The sequence below is a fragment of the Nerophis lumbriciformis genome, linkage group LG24, assembly GCF_033978685.3.
Source record: "Nerophis lumbriciformis linkage group LG24, RoL_Nlum_v2.1, whole genome shotgun sequence".
Classification (NCBI taxonomy): domain Eukaryota; kingdom Metazoa; phylum Chordata; class Actinopteri; order Syngnathiformes; family Syngnathidae; genus Nerophis; species Nerophis lumbriciformis.
In genome coordinates, this window is record NC_084571.2 from 38,345,074 (window position 1) to 38,369,958 (window position 24,885).

At 43.5% G+C, this 24,885-nt stretch overlaps 1 protein-coding gene across 1 annotated transcript in view; it reads left to right on the forward strand.

The window, feature by feature from the left end:
* The window catches only part of LOC133620505 (protein shisa-8), a 248,240-nt gene extending 223,715 nt beyond the window's left edge, over positions 1 to 24,525 (forward strand). Inside the window, exon 5 of the mRNA XM_061982070.2 lies at positions 22,874 to 24,525. Coding sequence (XP_061838054.1) covers positions 22,874 to 23,361 — 488 coding nt within the window. The 3' untranslated portion in view covers positions 23,362 to 24,525. The remainder of the gene's footprint in view (positions 1 to 22,873) is intronic.
* Positions 24,526 to 24,885: the final 360 nt, after the last annotated feature.

Here is a 24,885-nt window from a genome sequence, read left to right on the forward strand (position 1 = left end):
TGAATGTGTGGGAAACACTGATATAAATTGGTGTGATTGTGATGACTTGCATTGATAGGAATCAGACAGTAGTGATGATAACCTCCACATTTTCAAATGGAGGAGAAAAAAAAGTCCTCCTTTCTGTCCATTACCACATGAAAGTTTGTCCAGCTTCCATACTCCTTTTTATACACTTTACAAGAAATACATTGGCGGCAAACTCCCTAGACTTTTATTTTGTTTGCGCAGGCAGGATGGAGCAGCGCTTTTATTGTGAAGACAGGAACTATACGGTTGGTCTTTAGAGTTTTGACTGCAGGTACGTTTGAAATAAAGTGTTTCTCGCCTTCCTGTCGGTCATTTTTTCTTAATACTGATCTGGCAGCAGCCAGCGTCATCTCACAAGACCCTCGGGTGTCGTGAATGTCAATCAAATGACCAAAGTCACGTCTTGGTGAAGATTGATGATCCATCATTTTTAGGTCTATTTTTTTTATGCCTTGCTAGCGATGGACTGACACACCCTCCACCACCATCTGACACACCCTCCACCATCGACTGACACACCCTCCACCATCGACTGACACACCCTCCGCCACCGTCTGACACACCCTCCACCATCGACTGACACACCCGCCGCCATCGACTGACACACCCTCCAGCAAGGACTAAAACACCCTCCACCATGGACTGACACACCCTCCTCCATGGACTGACGCACCCTCCACCATGGACTTACACACTCCACCATGGACTGACACACCCTCCACTATCAACTGACACACCCTCCACCATCGACTGACACACCCTCCACCATCGACTGACACAACCTCCACCATCGACTGACACACCCTCCATTATCAACTGACACACCCTCCACTATGGACTGACACACCCTCCACCATGGACTGACACACCCTCCACTATCAACTGACACAACCTCCACCATGGACTGACACACCCTCCACCACTAACTGACACTCTCCACCATCAACTGACACACCCTCCACCAAGGACTGACACACCCTCCACCGCTAACTGACACACCCTCCACCATGGACTGACACACCCTCCACTATCAACTGACACACCCTCCACTATCAACTGACACACCCTCCACTATCAACTGACACACCCTCCACTATCAACTGACACACCCTCCACCACCAACTGACACACCCTCCACCATCAACTGACACGCCCTCCACCACCGACTGACACACCCTCCACCAAGGACTGACACATCCTCCACTACTAACTGACACACCCTCCACCATGGACTGACACACCCTCCACTATCAACTGGCACGCCCTCCGCCATCGACTGACACACCCTCCACCATCGACTGACACAGCCTCCACCATGGACTGACACACCCTCCACTATCAACTGACACACCCTCCACCACCAACTGACACACCCTCCACCACCGACTGACACAACCTCCACCAAGGACTGACACACCCTCCACTACTAACTGACACAACCTCCTCCATCGACTAATACAGCCTCCACCATCGACTGACACAGCCTCCACTATCAACTGACACAGCCTCCACCATGGACTGACACACCCTCCACCATGGACTGACACACCCTCCACCATCAACTGACACACCCTCCGCCATCGACTGACACACCCTCCACCATCGACTGACACACCTTCCGCCATCAACTGACACACCCTCCACTATCAACTGACACACCCTCCACCACCGACTGACACACCCTCCACCAAGTACTGACACACCCTCCACCATCAACGAACACACCCTCCACCATTGACTGACACACCCTCCACTATCAACTGACACACCCTCCACCACCGACTGACACACCCTCCACCATCAACGAACACACCCTCCACCATTGACTGACACACCCTCCACTATCAACTGACACACCCTCCACCATCGACTGACACACCTTCCGCCATCGACTGACACACCCTCCACTAACAACTGACACAGCCTCCACCATGGACTGACACACCCTCCACTATCAACTGACACACCCTCCACCATCAACTGACACACCCTCCGCCATCGACTGACACACCCTCCACCATCGACTGACACACCTTCCGCCATCAACTGACACACCCTCCACTATCAACTGACACACCCTCCACCACCGACTGACACACCCTCCACCAAGTACTGACACACCCTCCACCATCAACGAACACACCCTCCACCATTGACTGACACACCCTCCACTATCAACTGACACACCCTCCACCACCGACTGACACACCCTACACCAAGGACTGAAACACCCTCCACCACTAACTGACACACCCTCCACCACCAACTGACACACCCTCCACCATCAACTGACACACCCTCCACCACCGACTGACACACCCTCCACCAAAGACTGACACACCCTCCACTACTAACTGACACACCCTCCACCATGGACTGACACACCCTCCACTATCAACTGGCACGCCCTCCGCCATCGACTGACACACCCTCCTCCATCGACTGACACATCCTTCGCCAATGACTGACACACCCTCCACCAAGGACTAAAACACCCTCCGCCATCGACTGACACACCCTCCACTATGGACTAACACACCCTCCACCCTGGACTGACACACCCTCCACCATGGACTGACACACTCTCCACCATGGACTGACTCACCCTCCACCACCAACTGACACACCCTCCACCACCGATCGACACACCCTCCTCCATCGACTGACACACCCTCCTCCACTGACTGACACACCCTCCACCAAGGACTGACACACCCTCCACTACTAACTGACACACCCTCCACCATGGACTGACACACCCTCCACCACTAACTGACACCCTCCACCAAGGACTGACACAACCTCCACCACTAACTGACACACCCTCCACCATGGACTGACACACCCTCCATTATCAACTGACACATCCTCCACTATGGACTGACACACCCTCCACCACTCACTGACACACCCTCCACCATGGACTGACACACCCTCCACTATCAACTGACACACCCTCCGCCATCGACTGACACACCCTCCGCCATCGACTGACACACCTTCCGCCATCGACTGACACACCTTCCACTATCAACTGACACACCCTCCACCATCGACTGACACAGCCTCCTCCATCGACTGACACACCCTCCACCAAGGACTAAAACACCCTCCACCATCGACTGACACACCCTCCGCCATCGACTGACACACCCTCCACTGTGGACTAACACACCCTCCACCATCGACTGACACACCCTCCACCAAGGACTAAAACACCTTCCACCATCGACTGACACACCCTCCTCCATCGACTGACACACCCTCCACCAAGGACTAAAACACCCTCCACCATCGACTGACACACCCTCCGCCATGGACTGATACACACTCTACTATCAACTGACACACCCTCCACCATGGACTGACACACCCTCCACCATGGACTGACACACCCTCCACTATCAACTGACACACACTCCACTATCAACTGACAGACCCTCCACCATGGACTGACACACCCTCCACTATCAACTGACACACCCTCCACCATGGACTGACACACCCTCCACCATGGACTGACACACCCTCCACTATCAACTGACACACCCTCCACCACTAACTGACACCCTCCACCATGGACTGACACACCCTCCACCATGGACTGACACACCCTCCACTATCAACTTACACAACCTCCATCATGGACTGACACACCCTCCACCACTAACTGACACTCTCCACCATCAACTGACACATCCTCCACCATCAACTGACACACCCTCCACCACTAACTGACACACCCTCCACCATGGACTGACACACCCCCATTATCAACTGACACACCCTCCACTATGGACTGACACACCCTCCACCACTCACTGACACACCCTCCACCATGGACTGACACACCCTCCACTATCAACTGACACAACCTCCACCATGGACTGACACACCCTCCACCACTAACTGACACCCTCCACCATCAACTGACACATCCTCCACCACCGACTGACACACCCTCCACCAAGGACTGACACACCCTCCACTACTAACTGACACACCCTCCACCATGGACTGACATACCCTCCACTATCAACTGGCACGCCCTCCGCCATCGACTGACACACCCTCCACCATCAACTGACACACCCTCCACCATCGACTGACACACCCTCCGCCATCGACTGACACACCCTCCACTATGGACTAACACACCCTCCACCCTGGACTGACACACCCTCCACCATGGACTGACACACCCTCCACCACCAACTGACACACCCTCCACCACCGATTGACACACCCTCCTCCATCGACTGACACACCCTCCTCCATCGACTGACACACCCTTCGCCAATGACTGACACACCCTCCACCAAGGACTAAAACACCCTCCACCATCGACTGACACACCCTCCACCATGGACTGACACACCCTCCACCATGGACTGAAACACCCTCCACCATGGACTGACACACCCTCCACCACGTACTGACACACCCTCCTCCATCGACTGACACACACTCCACCATCGACTGACACACCCTCCAACATCAACTGACAAACCCTCCACCATGGACCGACACACCCTCCACCATGGACTAACACACCCTCCACCACGGACTGACACACCCTCCACCAAGGACTAAAACACCCTCCACCATCGACTGACACACCCTCCACCATGGACTGAAACACCCTCCACCATGGACTGACACACCCTCCACCACGTACTGACACACCCTCCTCCATCGACTGACACACACTCCACCATCGACTGACACACCCTCCAACATCAACTGACAAACCCTCCACCATGGACCGACACACCCTCCACCATGGACTAACACACCCTCCACCACGGACTGACACACCCTCCACCATCGACTGACACACCCTCCACTATCAACTGACACACCCTCCACCATGGACTGACACACCCTCCACCATGGACTGACACACCCTCCACCATGGACGTAATGGGCACCCCTGGTCTAAATAAAAATGTGAGCTCGTGCGGGAAACAAACAAAACAAAAAAGACAGTTATGGCAATCAGGATTTACTGTAATAAAAAAAGAGGACAATAACAATGAAAAAAGGTGACACGGTGGTAATGTCAGTGCAACACAAGCGGTGGTGTGGACAGTGGCTACATCAGATGCCTTCTGGCTCTTCTGCCTGTCCTCCTCTAACATAGCAACATGTTCCTCAGGCCTGCCTACCAAACATGGAGTCCGAGGCACGTGCTCTATATGCCATCACCATTCATCACATGGAAGGACAGATGAGGAATGATGCAAGTACAATTTAGTGACACGCATGTGACCTCAGGGAACTTGCTTCTTTTTCACCCTGCCACAATATCACCACATGTGGAGCACTGGGACTACACTGTTGTGTTGTTTTCTTTAATAACAGGGCTGTCAAATAATACAGTCCTGGTCAAAAGTGTACATAGACTTGTAAAGAACATCATGTCATGGCTGTCTTGACTCTCCAATCATTTCTACAACTCTTATTTTTTTGTGATGTAGTGATTGGAGCACATACTTGTTGGTCACAAAAAACATTCATGAAGTTTGCTTCTTTTATGAATTTATTATGGCTCTACTGAAAATGTGAGGGTCAAAAGTATACATACAGCAATGTTAATATTTGCTTACATGTCCCTTGGCAAGTTTACCTGCAATAAGGCACTTTTGGTAGCCATCCACAAGCTTCTGCTTGAATTTTTGACCACTCCTCTTGACAAAATTGGTGCAAATTTGTTGGTTTTCTGACATGGACTTGTTTCTTCAGCATTGTCCACACATTGTCAGAACAGTTATGGGTTGGAGGAGGGAGTTGTGACGGCACAGTTCCACAAGGGGGCAACATTGCTCTATGTATTTATATTATATTGTGGAGTGTTTACGCCAGTCGTCAGCCCTCTTGGACTGAACAGTCAGTAACTTTCACAATGAAAGTCGTTGGGGAAACGTAAAATAGATTTCGGGTGTAGAGTTTTTAAACATCAGTGGACATATGACTTTTTTTTTCTTCAGCATTGTCCACACGTTTAAGTCAGGCCATTCTAAAACCTTCATTCTAGCCCGGTTTAGCCATTCATTTACCACTTTTGACGTGTATTTGGGGTCATTGTCCTGTTGAAACACCCAACTGCGCTCAAGACCCAACCTCCGGGCTGATGATTTTAGCTTGTCCTGAAGAACTTGGAGGTAATCCTCCTTTTTCATTGTCCCATTTACTCTCTGTAAAGCACCAGTTCCATTGGCAGCAAAACAGGCCCAGGGCATAATACTACCACCACCATGCTTGACGGTAGGAAATGCTGTTCCTGGGATTAAAGGCCACACCTTTTCTCCTCCAAACATATTGCTGGGTATTGTGGCCGAACACAATCACATGGACAAAGATTAGCGTGGAAGGGGATTGTGATCAGGAGTATAGGTCAGCGCCTCTGTCCAGGGTGCTGAAAGCAGAGCGCCATCAGACGGGGGCGTGGCATGTGTTGACGGCGAGACACAGCTGGCAGATTATTTGTTTGCGCAGGTGGTACGTGTAAAACTAATCATCTCTTGTCTTTAAGAGTGAGAGGGAGGAAGGATCAGAGAGACTGAAAAGTCAACAAAAGTACCTATTTGAAGAACTACAAAAACCATATTAAACCCTGTCAACTCTGCGTAACTGGCTTCCAGTGTGAATCTGTGGGACTGTAAGTAGAAAAAGCTTACAATTAGACCTTCTGGAGGAAATTTCTGTGGTCATATGAAACAAAAATGGAGCTGTTTGGCCACAATACCCAGCAATATGTTTGGAGGAGAAAAGGTGAGGCCTTTTTTGTGATTGGGGTCGTTGTCCTGTTGGAACACCCAACTGCGCTCAAGACCCAACCTCCGGGCTGATGATTTTAGCTTGTCCTGAAGAACTTGGAGGTAATCCTCCTTTTTCATTGTCCCATTTACTCTCTGTAAAGCACCAGTTCCATTGGCAGCAAAACAGGCCCAGGGCATAATACTACCACCACCATGCTTGACGGTAGGAAATGCTGTTCCTGGGATTAAAGGCCACACCTTTTCTCCTCCAAACATATTGCTGGGTATTGTGGCCGAACACAATCACATGGACAAAGATTAGCGTGGAAGGGGATTGTGATCAGGAGTATAGGTCAGCGCCTCTGTCCAGGGTGCTGAAAGCAGAGCGCCATCAGACGGGGGCGTGGCATGTGTTGACGGCGAGACACAGCTGGCAGATTATTTGTTTGCGCAGGTGGTACGTGTAAAACTAATCATCTCTTGTCTTTAAGAGTGAGAGGGAGGAAGGATCAGAGAGACTGAAAAGTCAACAAAAGTACCTATTTGAAGAACTACAAAAACCATATTAAACCCTGTCAACTCTGCGTAACTGGCTTCCAGTGTGAATCTGTGGGACTGTAAGTAGAAAAAGCTTACAATTAGACCTTCTGGAGGAAATTTCTGTGGTCATATGAAACAAAAATGGAGCTGTTTGGCCACAATACCCAGCAATATGTTTGGAGGAGAAAAGGTGAGGCCTTTTTTGTGATTGGGGTCGTTGTCCTGTTGGAACACCCAACTGCGCTCAAGACCCAACCTCCGGGCTGATGATTTTAGCTTGTCCTGAAGAATTTGGAGGTAATCCTCCTTTTTCATTGTCCCATTTACTCTCTGTAAAGCAGCAGTTCCATTGGCAGCAAAACAGGCCCAGAGCATAATACTACCACCACCATGCTTGACGGTAGGAAATGCTGTTCCTGGGATTAAAGGCCACACCTTTTCTCCTCCAAACATATTGCTGGGTATTGTGGCCGAACACAATCACATGGACAAAGATTAGCGTGGAAGGGGATTGTGATCAGGAGTATAGGTCAGCGCCTCTGTCCAGGGTGCTGAAAGCAGAGCGCCATCAGACGGGGGCGTGGCATGTGTTGACGGCGAGACACAGCTGGCAGATGATTTGTTTGCGCAGGTGGTACGCGTTAAACTAATCATCTCTTGTCTTTAAGAGTGAGAGGGAGGAAGGATCAGAGAGACTGAAAAGTCAACAAAAGTACCTATTTGAAGAACTACAAAAACCATATTAAACCCTGTCAACTCTGCGTAACTGGCTTCCAGTGTGAATCTGTGGGACTGTAAGTAGAAAAAGCTTACAATTAGACCTTCTGGAGGAAATTTCTGTGGTCATATGAAACAAAAATAGAGCTGTTTGGCCACAATACCCAGCAATATGTTTGGAGGAGAAAAGGTGAGGCCTTTTTTGTGATTGGGGTCGTTGTCTTGTTGGAACACCCAACTGCGCTCAAGACCCAACCTCCGGGCTGATGATTTTAGCTTGTCCTGAAGAATTTGGAGGTAATCCTCCTTTTTCATTGTCCCATTTACTCTCTGTAAAGCAGCAGTTCCATTGGCAGCAAAACAGGCCCAGAGCATAATACTACCACCACCATGCTTGACGGTAGGAAATGCTGTTCCTGGGATTAAAGGCCACACCTTTTCTCCTCCAAACATATTGCTGGGTATTGTGGCCGAACACAATCACATGGACAAAGATTAGCGTGGAAGGGGATTGTGATCAGGAGTATAGGTCAGCGCCTCTGTCCAGGGTGCTGAAAGCAGAGCGCCATCAGACGGGGGCGTGGCATGTGTTGACGGCGAGACACAGCTGGCAGATGATTAGTTTGCGCAGGTGGTACGTGTTAAACTAATCATCTCTTGTCTTTAAGAGTGAGCGGCCGGGTGCAGGAAACTATGAAACCAAAAAGACTATAGCACAAAGGCAGAAACTGTGAACAATGAAACAAAAACGTACTTGGCATGGGACTGTGAACATGGCATTATGCAGAGTGACGATAAAGAGTGTGTCAGGGGTATGATGTCGCCAGGGAGACTTCCTGGCAACAATCGGTTTAAATAATAGTGACATGATTAAAGACAGGTGCGTGAGTCGTGAGGGCAGGTGAAAACTAATGGGTTGCTATGGTGACAAACAAGAGTGCACAATGAGTCCAAACGTGGAACAGGTGAAACTAATGGGTAACCATGGAAACAAGACAAGGGAGTGAAAAGCCGGAACTAAAAAGAGTCCAAAACCAAACAGCACATGGCCAAACAAAAACATGATCAACACAGACATGACAGCTTCCAGTGTGAATCTGTGGGACTGTAAGTAGAAAAAGCTTACAATTAGACCTTCTGGAGGAAAGTTCCGTGGTCAGAGGAAACACAAATTGAGCTGTTTGGCCACAACACCCAGCAATATGTTTGGAGGAGAAAAGGTGAGGCCTTTTTTGTGATTAATCACAGGAGTTAACTCTGACAGCCCTCGTTAATAAGGATATAATGTTATGCAATTATGTGTGCTTACAACAATTATATAGACAAATTATACCATTGAGAGTATATTTTCTTCCTACCAGAAGGGCATAGCAGAAAATAATTGATTGGCAACACTAAATAGTCCCTAGTGTGTGAATGTGAGTGTGAATGTTGTCTGTCTATCTGTGTTGGCCCTGTGATGAGGTGGTGACTTGTCCAGGGTGTACCCTGCCTTGCGCCCGAGTGCAGCTGGGATAGGCTCCAGCACCCCCTGCAACCCTGAAAGAGACAAGCGGTAGAAAATGGATGGATGGATGCAGTGACGTGCAGTCACTAGAGGCCATCATGGAAAGAAAAAAAATGTAAAAAGAAAAATGTTGTATTAAATTGTTATATGTATCCAGTGATTATACTATAAAGTTATTTTCCATTTAACTTCACCAGTTTTAGATTATTTTTATTCAAAATCGCTGAATTTTCACATTTGCCGTTCAAATACTGAGAAGAGACGGTGGGGTGAACAGCAGCCAGTCGAGGCACGTCACTCAGTGCCTCAACATGGATTGCGCAATGACTCGGCTAACTGCTGGCCTGCTGTGCAGTGAGACCGTATTGCTATATGAATTATATTATACATTTCCATAGTTTAGTTAGCTGAGGTATATAATGTACAGTGTATTTTGTCAACAACTGTATGTGTGTAAAGTATTTCTTGTGCTGAGCGATCATAAAACGGCTGCAAAAGACCCACTGGCTGAGGCTCGCCTCCTGCACCCCCGCCGTAGAATTGTTATATCAACTAAAGCCCACACTTAAACTTTCCACGTGCAAGATTGAATCTAGTTTAAAAAATGATTTCATAAGAAGCCAAAAAGTGCAAAAACAATAATGTTGGTGTTGGAGGAGTTGTGAATGACTGCAGGGACACAACATTAGATACACCTGCAGACTGCAGGTGTACCTAATTCACAACTCCTCCAACACGAACATTATTGTTTTTGCACTTTTTGACTTCTTATTAAATAACTTTTGTAACCTATTTTCATGGGCTTTCCTCTTTGTGATGTTAAGTTCCTGTTATGCGCTGTTATACAGTATATGCCTTGAGCTCTTATTTTGAAGGCGCTAAGAGCGGAAGTGATGTCACGTAGCGGAGGTTTTTGAAAGAAGGTAAATAAAGTGGTCGTCGTGTAAACTGGAGCCTCCGTGTTTGTTATTTTGTAGTTTCATACAGTATAGGCGACATTTATAAACCCTCGGTTACACTTTTTTAAATAGATTCAATCTTGCACGTGGAAAGTTTAAGTGAGGGCTTTAGTTGCAGCGCATGGACTTCATTTATAAGTAAAGGTAAGACCATAATAACGTTTTTTTTATTAAATGTGCTTTTTTGTGTGCTACAGTTTGTATGTGTAAAGTTAAAGTTAAGTTAAAGTAGCAATGATTGTCACACACACACTAGGTGTGGTGAAATGTGTCCTCTGCATTTGACCCATCTCCTTGATCACCCCCTGGGAGGTGAGGGGAGCAGTGGGCAGCAGTGGCGCCGCGCCCGGGAATAATTTTTGGTGATTTAACCCCCAATTCCAAGCCTTGATGCTGAGTGCCAAGCAGGGAAGAATGCTGGTATGAACTTTTAAACATAACCCGTTAACTGCTGCCAATCAAATGGTGAATAAGATACTCTTTAGGGTTCATATGTTTGTAAATCTGACTGTGATGAAGTCAGTGCCTCACCAGCCATCAACCTCACCGCACGTCACTGGATGGATGTGTTAATTAATGAATTACTTATTATTAACATTTTTAAGACTGAGGCCCTTACTGGACCAAACTTGAGGGGAGTTTGAAAAAAATAAAGTATATATTATATTGGTTTTGAAAATGAAAAATATCAAAACGGCCCACAGATGTCACGGGTTGGTTGCGGCTTACTGCGCGGTTCGTTTTCCCCGGGATGCAAACGGACGACTCCGGACAGGACTTGCAGGTAGGAACATCATTTAATCCTCAAAAAACACTCAAAGAGGTACAAAAACAGAAAACCAGGCGACGGAACAAGGTGCCAATTGCACTCGAAACTAAACTTAGCATAGGCTAGGGGACAAGCAAAACTTGAAGCATGAAGCAAACAAAGAAGCCAGGACGGGTGACCGGCAAAGGCAGGCTTAAATAGTGTCTTTGGTGAGCAACAGATGCGCGTCCGGAACAACAGAGGCAGGTGAAAATCAAAAGTAGCCAGGGTAACAAACTCAGGAGGTGCACAAACAGGAACTAAAGGAGTCCAAAACAAACACAAAACATGATCCGAACCACGGATCTGTCAGGCTTGTCCCTGACAGTTTGACTGTGTTTTAGTTTTTCCTCTGCGTTTGTCTTAGTTTTCTGTCAGCGCTTTTATTTTGTCTTCATTTCCTGATTGTCTCCCTGAGTGCTGCTTCCCCTCAGCTGTGGCTGATTGGCACCTGGCCACACCTGGTGTCAATCAGCCAGCTGCTATTTAAACCTGCCTTCCCCTCCAGTCAGTGCTGGATTATTGTCATTCCTACTTGTCGATGCCAGTGTATCTGTAAGCGGTAGCGGTAAGCTATATATTGTAGTTGTTTGTGTCATGACTTGGTCTTGGGTGTTTGCTTTTCCGGGATGCAACGGAAAGTTGGCTCGGGCGAGACGGGAATGAAGGTACATGATTTATTAATTATTATCCAAAAAAAAGGAATAAATGAAAGCGCGCACAGTGGCGGAGAATAAACTATGAAATCAAAAGACTATAGAAAAAAGTACAAACGAAAAACACGCACAATGGCGGAGAACAAACTATGAAACCAAAAAGACTATAAACATGGAACAAAAACTTACTTGGCTTGGACAAAAATAGTTGCTTGAGGAATGGACATGGAAAGAATGGACAGAGCATAAATGTGGTGATGTCGTCAGAAAGACAAACTAAAAACACTGAACTTAAATACTACAGACTTGATTAACGAAAACAGGTGCGTGACTCAAAACGTGAAACAGGTGCGTGACGTGACAGGTGAAAACTAATGGGTTGCTATGGTGACAATCAAGAGTGCACAATGAGTCCAAACGTGGAACAGGTGAAATTAATGGGGTAATCATGGAAACAAGACAAGGGAGTGAAAAGACAGAAACTAAACAAAACATGACTTAAAACAAAACATGATTACACAGACATGACAGTTTGTAGCTTGCTGTCTTTTTGTTCCTCGTCTTCCAGTTCCTGTTTTCCTGGCATCCTGTTTCCTGTTCCTAGTTCCTGGTTTGTGTTTTTTCCTTTATTTTATGAACATTAAATCATGTTTTCCCGCACAATGCTTTCTGCCTTCTCTGCATCTTGGGGTTCGTCGCCTACAATTCCTGACAGGATCATGGCAACAGATGCTTTGGTTTTTCAGAGTGATGGCCCTCAGTGGGGACCCTGGTCTACAGTACACTGCGCAACCCGAGCCTGAACACTTGACAATCGACGCCAAATGATGTATATGGTTATTACTTTCGGTCTAGGCCAGGGCACAAGTCAGCACGTATATTCTCCCCATGAGAAACGTCTCATTAAGACGTCAACAAAAAGTGCAAGCTTGCATTTTCTCTGCACTGACAGTATGTTTGATGACATTTCATGTTGGGTTTTGTAGTCTCGACACAGTCACAGGCTCACAGGTCATTGTCACACTTCACCTACGGGTGTTGTTCATAGAATCACACTGGGACCAGACATGGATATAGATCGGATTCTACCATCATTGTATATTTATATGACCATTTGTTTCTCACAGCTCTAGTTCTTGAGGTAATGCACTTGCTATAATATTATGATAATGAATAATATTAATCATTGTGCCTGATTCATATGCATAAAAGTCAGCGGTACTTGACAAAATCCCATGGACTCGGTGCAAAGTAACTATCTTGGAAAACGAAAATATCAATACATATTAATTATAGACTGTCATGACTTGGACTATGGAGTTTTTGTTTTCCCGAGATGCAAGTGAATTTGGATCGGACATGGCTTGAAGGTGGGTACATGATTTATTTATTACTATCAAAAAGGAACAAACAAAAAGCGCGCACAATGGCGGAAGGAAGGTAAAAAAAAAACTTGTCGAATGAAAACAAAACTTGCACAAAGGCAGAAACTGAACACGAAATAAAAAAAACACTTACTGTGGCACGGGACCGTGAACAGGGCTTGAAACGAGAGGATAGCAGGGTTAGAAAAGATATGACACCAGGACGAACAACAGGAAATGAAAAGCTTAAATAACACAGACATGATTAACAACAGGTGCGTGACTCAAAACAGGTGCGTGACATGACAGGTGAAAACTAATGGGTTGCTATGGTGACAAACAAGAGTGCATAATGAGTCCAAACGTGGAACAGGTGAAACTAATGGGTAACTATGGAGACAAGACAAGGGAGTGAAAAGCCAGAAACTAAAGAGTCCAATAACTAAACAAAACAAAACATGATAATTGTTGCGTTTTGGACCAGTTGTTCCTCCCAGGGAATTCAAGTCACAAGTCGCTCCCAAGCTTTTTACGACACTTAAAGCTGAGTTGAAAAACCACCAGAGACAGAATAGGTACTTTGTTGTATATTTTCAAAGCTTTGCAGATATACTTTCAGACCAGTCCAGCATAGAACATTCTATCGCCCCGCCAAAATGGTCTCTCTTTCCCGATCCCAAAACCCTCTCTTTTCTCCCCTCTCTGTAGCCAAAATACATGCTAGTCTAAACACATTCCAAAGAACTCAAGGTTAACACACACAGTTTACTTGCAGACAAAGCAGCAAGAGAAGAAATGGAAAACACGAGCTGTTTTCAAATATGACTATGAAATAAAAGAAGTACAACTTCAATTCGGATATATGTAAATATCTGCCTCCGACATTACACAGACATGACATAGACAAATTAGGCACATTCGAAATTAATTTTTTAAAATAATTTCATGATTATTATTTTTTTATAATATGTTACATTTTTCATAATTCTTATTTATTTGTATTTCGGAGGTTTTACATTTCATTAAATTTCCATGAATAATTTGTTCCCAAAAAGATCTTATATTTAGAACAGATTTATTTGTTAAGGAATAGACTTTGTTCATCACAATTTCATATAAAGTATTAAACAGGACAAAAGTAAATATGATTTAATGGGAAGAAAACAATAGAATGAACGAGTGAAAAATAATGTCAAATAATAATATTAACATTGTACATTGCGGACATATGTACAAAAATATCTTAGTTGTTTAGACAATACCCATAAAAGTTGATATGGCTAAATAACAAAAACAAATTAATTAATTAATTGTTCTTTCTTCTTTATTGACTCCATTAGTCTGAACCAATGTTTCCGGTGTAACGTAACAACCTAATCAGCGATCTAACTGGAGACCAAACAACTAACATTTATGCTTCATGGTATCGGTTTATTTTGAATGTGGGTCTGACCACAGGACTTTCCTCTAGAAGGTCTTATCTTTGTCCATGTGGTGTCAGAGGAAACACAAATTGAGCCGTTTGGCCACAATACCCAGCAATATGTTTGTAGGAAAAAATGTGAGGCCTTAAATCCCAGGAACACCATCCCTGCCGTCAAGCATGGTGGTGGTAGTATTATGCTCTGGGTCTGTTTTGCTGCCAATGGAACTGCTGCTTTACAGAGAGTAAATGGGACAATGAAAAAGGAGGATTACCTCCAAATTCTTCAGGACAAGCTAAAATCATCAGCCCGGAGGTTGGGTCTTGGGCGCAGTTGGGTGTTCCAACAGGACAACGACCTCAAATACACGTCAAAAGTGGTAAATGAATGGCTAAACCGGGCTAGAATGAAGGTTTTAGAATGGCCTTCCCAAAGTCCTGACTTAAACGTGTGGACAATACTGAAGAAAAAAAAGTCATATGTCCACTGATGTTTAAAAACTCTACACCCGAAATCTATTTTACGTTTCCCCAACGACTTTCATTGTGAAAGTTACTGACTGTTCAGTCCAAGAGGGCTGACGACTGGCGTAAACACTCCACAATATAATATAAATACATAGAGCAATATTGCCCCCTTGTGGAACTGTGCCGTCACAACTCCCTCCTCCAACCCATAACTGTTCTGACAATGTGTGGACAATGCTGAAGAAACAAGTCCATGTCAGAAAACCAACAAATTTGCACGATGTAGGTCAAGAGGAGTGGTCAAAATGTCAAGCAGAAGCTTGTGGATGGCTACCAAAAGTGCCTTATTGCAGGTAAACTTGCCAAGGGACATGTAAGCAAATATTAACATTGCTGTATGGATACTTTTGACCCAGCACATTTATTCACATTTTCAGTAGACCCATAATAAATTCATAAAAGAAGCAAACTTCATGAATGTATTTTGTGAGCAACAAGTATGTGCTCCAATCACTACATCACAAAAAAATGTAAATGATTGTAAAGTCAAGACAGCCATGACATGATGTTCTTTACAAGTGTATGCACACTTTTGACCACGACTGTATGTATATATATATATCCAGCCATCCATCCATTTAATACCCCAAAAAATTCATGAGTGCCCTATGATTTCCAACATGCATTTATTTGGCTAGGACAGGGGTCGGCAACCCGCGGCTCTAGAGCCGCATGCGGCTCTTTAGCGCCGCCCTAGTGGCTCTCTGGAGCTTTTTAAAAAATGTATGAAAAATGGAAAAAGATGAGGGGGAAAAAAATTATTTTTTGTTTTAATATGGTTTATGTAGGAGGACAAACATGACACAAACCTCCCTAATTGTTACAAAGCACACTGTTTATATTAAACATGCTTCACTGATTCGAGTATTTAGCGAGTACCGTTTTGTCCTACTAATTTTGGCGGTCCTTGAACTCACCTTAGTTTGTTTACATGTATAACTTTCTCCGACTTTCTAGGACGTGTTTTATGCCACTTCTTTTTCTGTCTCATTTTGTCCACCAAACTTTTAACGTTGCGCATGAATCCACAAAGGTGAGTTTTGTTGATGTTATTGACTTGTGTGGAGTGCTAATCAGGCATATTTGGTCACTGCATGACTGCAAGCTAATCGATGCTAACATGCTATTTAGGCTAGCTATATGTACATATTGCATCATTATGCCTCATTTGTAGCTATATTTGAGCTCATTTAGTTTCCTTTAAGTCCTCTTAATTCAATTTATATCTCAAGACACACTATCTGTATGTAATATGGCTTTTAATTTTTTTAATTTTTGCGGCTCCAGACAGATTTGTTTTTGTATTTTTGGTCCAATATGGCTCTTTCAACATTTTGGGTTGCCGACCCCTGGGCTAGGAGATAAAGCAACAGTATTTTGAGAGTCCTGGCCGTGTGGACCAAGGACACAGACACATCAGGAGTCACTGGTGGGTTGCCAGGTAATGCAGCATGCAAGGACACACACACATCAGGAGTCACTGGTGGGTTGCCAGGTAATGCAGCATGCAAGTGTGGGCCAAAGCTTTGCAATCTTTATGACCACATTTTGACTCCAAGGATGCTTCTGGTGCTGAGACTGCACCTTGCACACCAACGTTGCATCGCTCCTTTCCCAGATCAGTGACGTAGTTTCCATGCAACACAATACCGTTACTGCAGAAGAGAAGAAGAAACACAATAACACGACACCATAAACCGTATGATGTAGAAGGAAAAGACCGACTGAAGGATGCCTTGTTTTTCGAGGGGGAGACAATTATTCATAAAAGGGGTAAAACAAGGTTGGTAGTGTCTTAAGGCGAGTGTGTGTGTGTTTGTGTGTTTGTGTGTTTGTGGTGATGACCGAGCAGCAGAGTCGCGTTCTGCTCACAAAGCAAGGCACTAATCTGACATGACGTGCTGAACCCGTTCTACTTTCAGTCCTTATGCTTTTGTACAACACTCCTTCTTCCTGCGACATGTACAGTCGTGGTCAAAAATGTACATACACTTGTAAAGAACATCATGTCATGGCTGTCATGAGTTTCCAATCATTTGATAATAATTTGACAAAGATAAGACCTTCTGGAGGAAAGTTCTGTGGTCAGATGAAACAAAAATGTTGCTGTTTGGCCACAAAACCCAGCAATATGTTTGGAGGAGAAAAGGTGAGGCCTTTAATCCCAGGAACACCATGTCTACCGTATAATTTTGGCGGTACTATAATAAAATTCGTCATTTTACTCAATGCAAGTCAAAATGTTACAAGAAAAACATAACTTTTGTGCAATATTGTGATTAAAATCTGGAATTTTACTCAATAACAGTCACAATTTTACAAGAAAAGCTTAACATTTTCACAATTTTATAAAAAGAGTCGTCATTTTACTCAACAAAAGTCACAATTTTATAAGAAAACTTTAACTTTTTGGCAATATTATAATAAGAATCGGAATTTCAATTGGCAAAATAATGACTCATTTTACTCAAAAAATGTCAACGTTTTACAAGAACAACAAAAAAATTGGCAATATTGCGATACAAGTCAGAATTTTACATGACAAATGTCACCATTTTGCATTAAAAAGTCATAATTTTACATAAAAAAAGTCATAATTTTACGAGAAAATATTGCAATATTACAGAAAGAACATGAGACATTTTTGCCAATTTTATAAGAAAAAAGTGGACACATTTTTTTCAGAATTTTTTGTTTGTAATTGGTTTTAATCTTCATTATTTACTTCAAGTTATTACGGTATGTCTCTATATAAAAAAAAAATTTATTTTATATATATTAATTTTGGCCATAGGTGGCGCATTTCAATTTATTCCACATGTTGGCCAGAGGGGGAGCACTTCAAATATTTACACACACTTGTTATTTCATATGTTGACCAGAGGGGGAGCACTTTTAAAAGCGACATACAGTCAATTTGAAAAATCCCTCATTTTTGGGACCACCCTCATTTTGATAGATTTCATCACCAGGGGTGCAAATGAGACATTCTCTGTGAGATGCAATGGTTTTCCGTATTGGGACCATGATTTATGTCTTAACTTTTTCACACCTTCACAAAAATGTTGCTGTTTGGCCACAATACCCAGCAATATGTTTGGAGGAGAAAAGGTGAGGCCTTTAATCCCAGGAACACCAGACCTACCGTCAAGCATGGTGGTGGTAGTATTATGCTCTGGGCCTGTTTTGCTGCCAATGGAACTGGTGCTTTACAGAGAGTAAATGGGACAATGAAAAAGGAGGATTACCTCCAAATTCTTCAGGACAAGCTAAAATCATCAGCCCGGAAGTTGGGTCTTGGGCGCAGTTGGGTGTCAGGTTCAAACACTGATGACATCTATTAATCAGACAAGAAGCAAGGAATCATGCAGAGACCGAGTTCAATTTAGCTCATGAGGAGAACGCATGGAGCTGCACACTTAGTCACAGTCTCGCCCTACGCTCTAAAGTTCAGCTCCTGCGTCCCTCTATTTATTCAGGAGTTCCACAGTCAACAACACTAAGGCCGCCTCTAAAAGGAGTGGTCACATATATTATGCAAAGCAGGTCCAGGACGCACAATACGTGACGGAATGTGCTGGGGGGCCTTGTGATTTCGCCTTGTCCCCGCTTCGTCTGCGTGTTGTCATCTTATCTTCGTTGAGGTCCTTGAAGTCTCTGCTTCGTCTGCGTGCTGTCATCTTTTCTCTGTTGAGGTCCTTGAAGTCCTTGGCTGTTAGCGGGCTAAAACAAAGATAACTTCTACGGCTGAGGCCCCCCTCAGACAAGAAGTTTGTGTTCTTGTACAGATTAGAAAAGTCTAACTTGAGCACAATAGCTAAATAAATAAAGCAACGGACTTTAAGCATTGGTGTGATAATATACACATAATTATTCTAACAAACACACGTCAAAAGTGGTAAAGGAATGGGTTAATCAGGCTAGAATGAAGGTTTCAGAATGGCCTTCCCAAAGTCCTGACTTAAACGTATGGACAATGCTGAAGAAACAAGTCCATGTCAGAAAATCAACACATTTAGCTGAACTGCCGACTGACCGGCAAAGGCAGGCTTTAATAATGCCTCTGATTAGTGCTCGGGGGTACAGGTGAGCGTCCCGAACACCAATCAGAGGCAGGTGAAAATAATAAGCAACCATGGTAACTAAAAGCAAACAAGGGTCCACAAAAACAGGAACTAAGGGAGTCCAAAACTAACAATATCACAAAAAATCAGGCTAGAAATAAGGTTTTAGAATGGCCTTCCATAAGTCCGGACTTAAACGTGTGGACAATGCTGAAGAAACAAGTCCATGTCAGAAAACCAACAAATTTAGCTGACAGCCATGACATTATGTTTTTTACAAGTGCATGTAAACAATTTTATAAGAAAACTTGGCAATAATATAATAATAATCGGCATTTCACTGAGCAAAATTATGACAAAAGTCATAATTTGTCACTGTTTTACAAGAACAACAAAAAAATTGGCAATACTGTGATAAAAGTCAGAATTTTACATGACAAATGTCATCATTTTGCATTAAAAAGTAATAATTTTACATAAAGTAATAATTTTACGAGAAAATATTGCAATACAACAGAAAGAATGAGAATTTTTTTGCCAATTTTATAGGAAAAAAATCGACACATTGTGAGAAAAATACTGCTTTTAGTAAAAAAAAATTACTAATTACTAACAAAAAATCTGAATTTTTTGTTAGTAATTGGTTTTAATCTTCATTATTTACTTTATTATTACAGTATGTCTCTATATACATATGTATTTTTTTTAATTATTATTTTGGCAAATGGGGGCACATTTACATTTTTTACACACACTTGTTATTTCATATGTTGACCAGAGGGGGAGCACTTTTAAAAGCGACACACAGTCAATTTGAAAAATCCCTCCTTTTTGAGACCACCTTCATTTTGATATTCTTTTTTAAATGAGACATTCTCTATTAGATGCAATGGTTTTCCGTATTGGGACCATGATTTCGGTCCTTACCTCCAAATTCTTCAGGACAAGCTAAAATCATCAGCCCGGAGGTTGGGTCTTGGGCGCAGTTGGGTGTTCCAACAGGACAATGACTCCAAACACACCTCAAAAGTGGTAAAGGAATGGCTAAATCAGGCTAGAATGAAGGTTTCAGAATGGCCTTAAGTCCTGACTTAAACGTGTGGACAATGCTGAAGAAACAAGTCCATGTCAGAAAACCAACAAATTTAGCTGACAGCCATGACATTATGTTCTTTACAAGTGCATGTAAACAATTGTATAAGAAAACTTGGCAATATTATAATAATAATCGGCATTTCACTGGGCAAAATTATGACAAAAGTCATAATTTGTCACTGTTTTACAAGAACAACAAAAAAATTGGCAATACTGTGATAAAAGTCAGAATTTTACATGACAAATGTCATCATTTTGCATTAAAAAGTAATAATTTTACATAAAGTAATAATTTTACGAGAAAATATTGCAATACAACAGAAAGAATGAGAATTTTTTTGCCAATTTTATAGGAAAAAAATCGACACATTGTGAGAAAAATACTGCTTTTAGTAAGAAATAAAATCGGAATTACTGCTTTTAGTTACAAAAAAAAAATCCGAATTTTTTATTAGTAATTGGTTTTAATCTTCATTATTTACTTTGTTATTACAGTATGTCTCTATATACATATGTATTTTTATTTTTATTTTTTTATTTTGGCCAATGGGGCCACATTTACATTTTTTACACACACTTGTTATTACATATGTTGGCCAGAGGGGGAGCACTTTAAATTTTTTAAACACACTTGTTATTTCATATGTTGACCATAGGGGGAGCACTTTTAAAAGCGACACACAGTCAATTTGAAAAATCCCTCCTTTTTGAGACCACCTTCATTTTGATATTCTCTATTAGATGTAATGGTTTTCCGTATTGGGACCATGATTTCGGTCCTTACCTCCAAATTCTTCAGGAAAACCTAAAATCATCAGCCCGGAGATTGGGTCTTGGGCGCAGTTGGGTGTTCCAACAGGACAATGACCCCAAACACACCTCAAAAGTGGTAAAGGAATGGCTAAATCAGGCTAGAATGAAGGTTTCAGAATGGCCTTAAGTCCTGACTTAAACGTGTGGACAATGCTGAAGAAACAAGTCCATGTCAGAAAACCAACAAATTTAGCTGACAGCCATGACATTATGTTCTTTACAAGTGCATGTAAACAATTTTATAAGAAAACTTGGCAATAATATAATAATAATCGGCATTTCACTGGGCAAAATTATGACAAAAGTCATAATTTGTCACTGTTTTACAAGAACAACAAAAAAATTGGCAATACTGTGATAAAAGTCAGAATTTTACATGACAAATGTCATCATTTTGCATTAAAAAGTAATAATTTTACATAAAGTAATAATTTTACGAGAAAATATTGCAATACAACAGAAAGAATGAGAATTTTTTTGCCAATTTTATAGGAAAAAAATCGACACATTGTGAGAAAAATACTGCTTTTAGTAAAAAAATTCAGATTTTTTGTTAGTAATTGGTTTTAATCTTCATTATTTACTTCATTATTACAGTATGTCTCTATATATATATGTATTTTTTTTAATTATTATTTTGGCAAATGGGGGCACATTTAAATTGTTTACACACACTTGTTATTTCATATGTTGACCAGAGGGGGAGCATTTTTAAAAGCGACACACAGTCCATTTGAAAAATCCCTCCTTTTTGGGACCACCCTCATTTTGATATTCTTTTTTAAATGAGACATTCTCTATTAGATGCAATGGTTTCCCGTATTGGGACCATGATTTCGGTCCTTACCTCCAAATTCTTCAGGACAAGCTAAAATCATCAGCCCGGAGGTTGGGTCTTGGGCGCAGTTGGGTGTTCCAACAGGACAATGACCCCAAACACACCTCAAAAGTGGTAAAGGAATGGCTAAATCAGGCTAGAATGAAGGTTTTAATGTCCGTCATGTACCTCTTCTAGAAGCTCCGTGGTCAACACTTCCATGAAATAACAAACATAGCACACAGCCTGAAGGTTTGCTTTGATGGTTTAGTCTTTAGAGGAACTGGCTTTGACTTAGGGGTGGGCAGCACCCTTGATGAAACACCAAAGGAAGATATTGATTGCATGGAATTGATTAACTGATTTATGGTCTTGAAGCAACTGAGGCAAAACGGAGTGCACTTCAGCAGGGGAGGAGCTGTTGACTCAGGCTAGTTCAAAGTAGAAATAGAAGAACAGGACGTTCAACTACATCAGACTTTGTAGAGGGAGAGATTGTGGATCGAGAAATAAATCTATTACATTGTGGTGAGGACAGCACCGTGGGGCAAAGGGTTAGTGCACAAAACGAAGGTCTTGGATTCGATCCCTGGGCTCGGGGTCGTTCTGTGTGGAGTTTGCATGTTCTTCCCGTGACTGTGTGGGTTCCCTTGTGACAAGACACATCAAATGTTGTGACAAGCCCGATGCTGAGCCAGATTAAATGATGGCAGATTTGAGTTTGACACATGTGACCTAGAACCTTCACGTCTGTTCACCTACTTTGTATCCTTTGTCTCCTACCAATCCAGACACAACCCCCAGAGATTACTACAAGAGCTACCCCATGGTGGACTACACCCACCGCCAGTCTCCTCCTACTTTCCAGCCAATCAACTTCCACCCGAAGGAAAAGTCCTTCCTCCCACCGCCCGACATCCACGCACCGCTGGCCATCACCATCAACGCTTCCCAGATCCCCAAGCCCAAGATCTCTAAAACCAACACCCACCCGCTGACGTCAGGCTCGGCCTTCAAAGCCTGGGACCCCAGTAAGAGCCACGCCCAGCGCCCTGCTGCGTCCCACATGGGCCAGCAGCACCACCCCATCCAGCAGGTGCACCACCAGCCGCTGCACCAGCCCAACAGCCGGCGCCAGGCCTACTCCAACAAGAGGCAGTTCAGCATCGAGACGCTGCCCGAGCTCTTCTCCCAACCGCTGGCCTACGGCCACTCGCCGCATGTGCACCCCAAGCACAAGGGACTTCCCACCAACAGCAAGACCGAGGTCACGGTTTGAACATGAAGCGCCCAGAGAGAAAAGAAATGCTCTTTTATATCCGCCGGGTTAACTGCAGGAGAGGCGAGCAAATATCGTTTTTTTGAACGGCCTTTTCCTTATCATTGTTGATAACAACAACATGGCTACTTTGTACAGCCATTGGAACAAAACAGCCAGAGCAGACAAGCTGAGTTGTGGGCTGAATCTTTAGTTCTCAGTGTGTTGGCACAGTTCTCAACTCCGCTCCCACCCCAAGCCATTCAGCATGGCTCTATATCAAGAAACCCCACCAGAGATCACTTTCCAGAGAGGCTGCTAGGGCAGGGAGAACCGTGGCTTCTAACCACCAGAGACCATGAAGTGGTCTTATTGGTTCCCTCTGGGGGGGTTAGAGAAAAGCCTGGAAAGTCACACCAGAGAGCAGGATGGGGGTTCTTTGCATGAAATAGGAGGAATGCGAACTGTACACACTCAGTGAGAGAGAGAACACACACTTGCCACAGAGGATTTCTGGCAGTCTCACAAACAAACATGGAATATTGTTCTCTCATCACACTGCCTCAATAAATAAGGGAAGATCTCTCGTAGCAAACCTCAATTCCAGTCAGCCCTCCCTTGTGTTCCGAAGGCTGAACACATTTGCGACGTACAGAAACCGAGTAGAAGTATTCCAGTACGAAGGCAAAGAGTTGAAAAGGGTTGTAGTGTATTCACGGCATCGCAAAGGGGAAACTTGGTTACTGTATTTTGCGGGTTAAAGAGCGCACGAGTCATCAAGCCGCACCCAGCAGATGTTAGAAAAACATTATTTTACATATATTCATACTTGCCAACCCTCCCGGATTTTCCGGGAGACTCCCGAAATTCAGCGCCTCTCCCGAAAACCTCCCGGGACAAATTTTCTACCCGAAAATCTCCCGAAATTCAGGCGGAGCTGGAAGCCACGCCCCCTCCAGCTCCATGCGGACCTGAGTGACGTCGTGTGCGCAACACCACGTAAATTGTTGGCCAACCAAAAAGTAACGCCAGTACGCTATAGCCAACATTCACCAGGAGATGGCAACAGACAAACATAGATCACTCTATTACATTCCTCCCCTTTTAGAAATGTACAGAAGTTACTCAAAATAAATAAACATCCCAACCAAAAAATGCGGCAGCTCGATTAAAACACTGTACTTAAGCCACTTTCTTTTCTTTTCTTTTTTAGTACTGAACTCTTAACCTTCATTTGTAAAAAAAAAAAATAACATGCTTATTATACAAACAGTATTTGTACACCTTTAACACAGATTTTTATACTGTCTTCAGAGATTCAGTTTTTTTGGTGGTACTCGAAACCTTTCTGGGTACCTGCGAAAGGGTGTTCAGCATGGTTAGAAAAATAGTGACAGAGAATAGAACAAGGATGAACAATTCAACCCTTAACTCAACAATGAGTAGATGAGTGTTATGTGTGTGTATATGTGTAAATAAATGAACACTGAAATTCACGTATTTCTTTTATATATATATATATATGTATATATATATATATATATA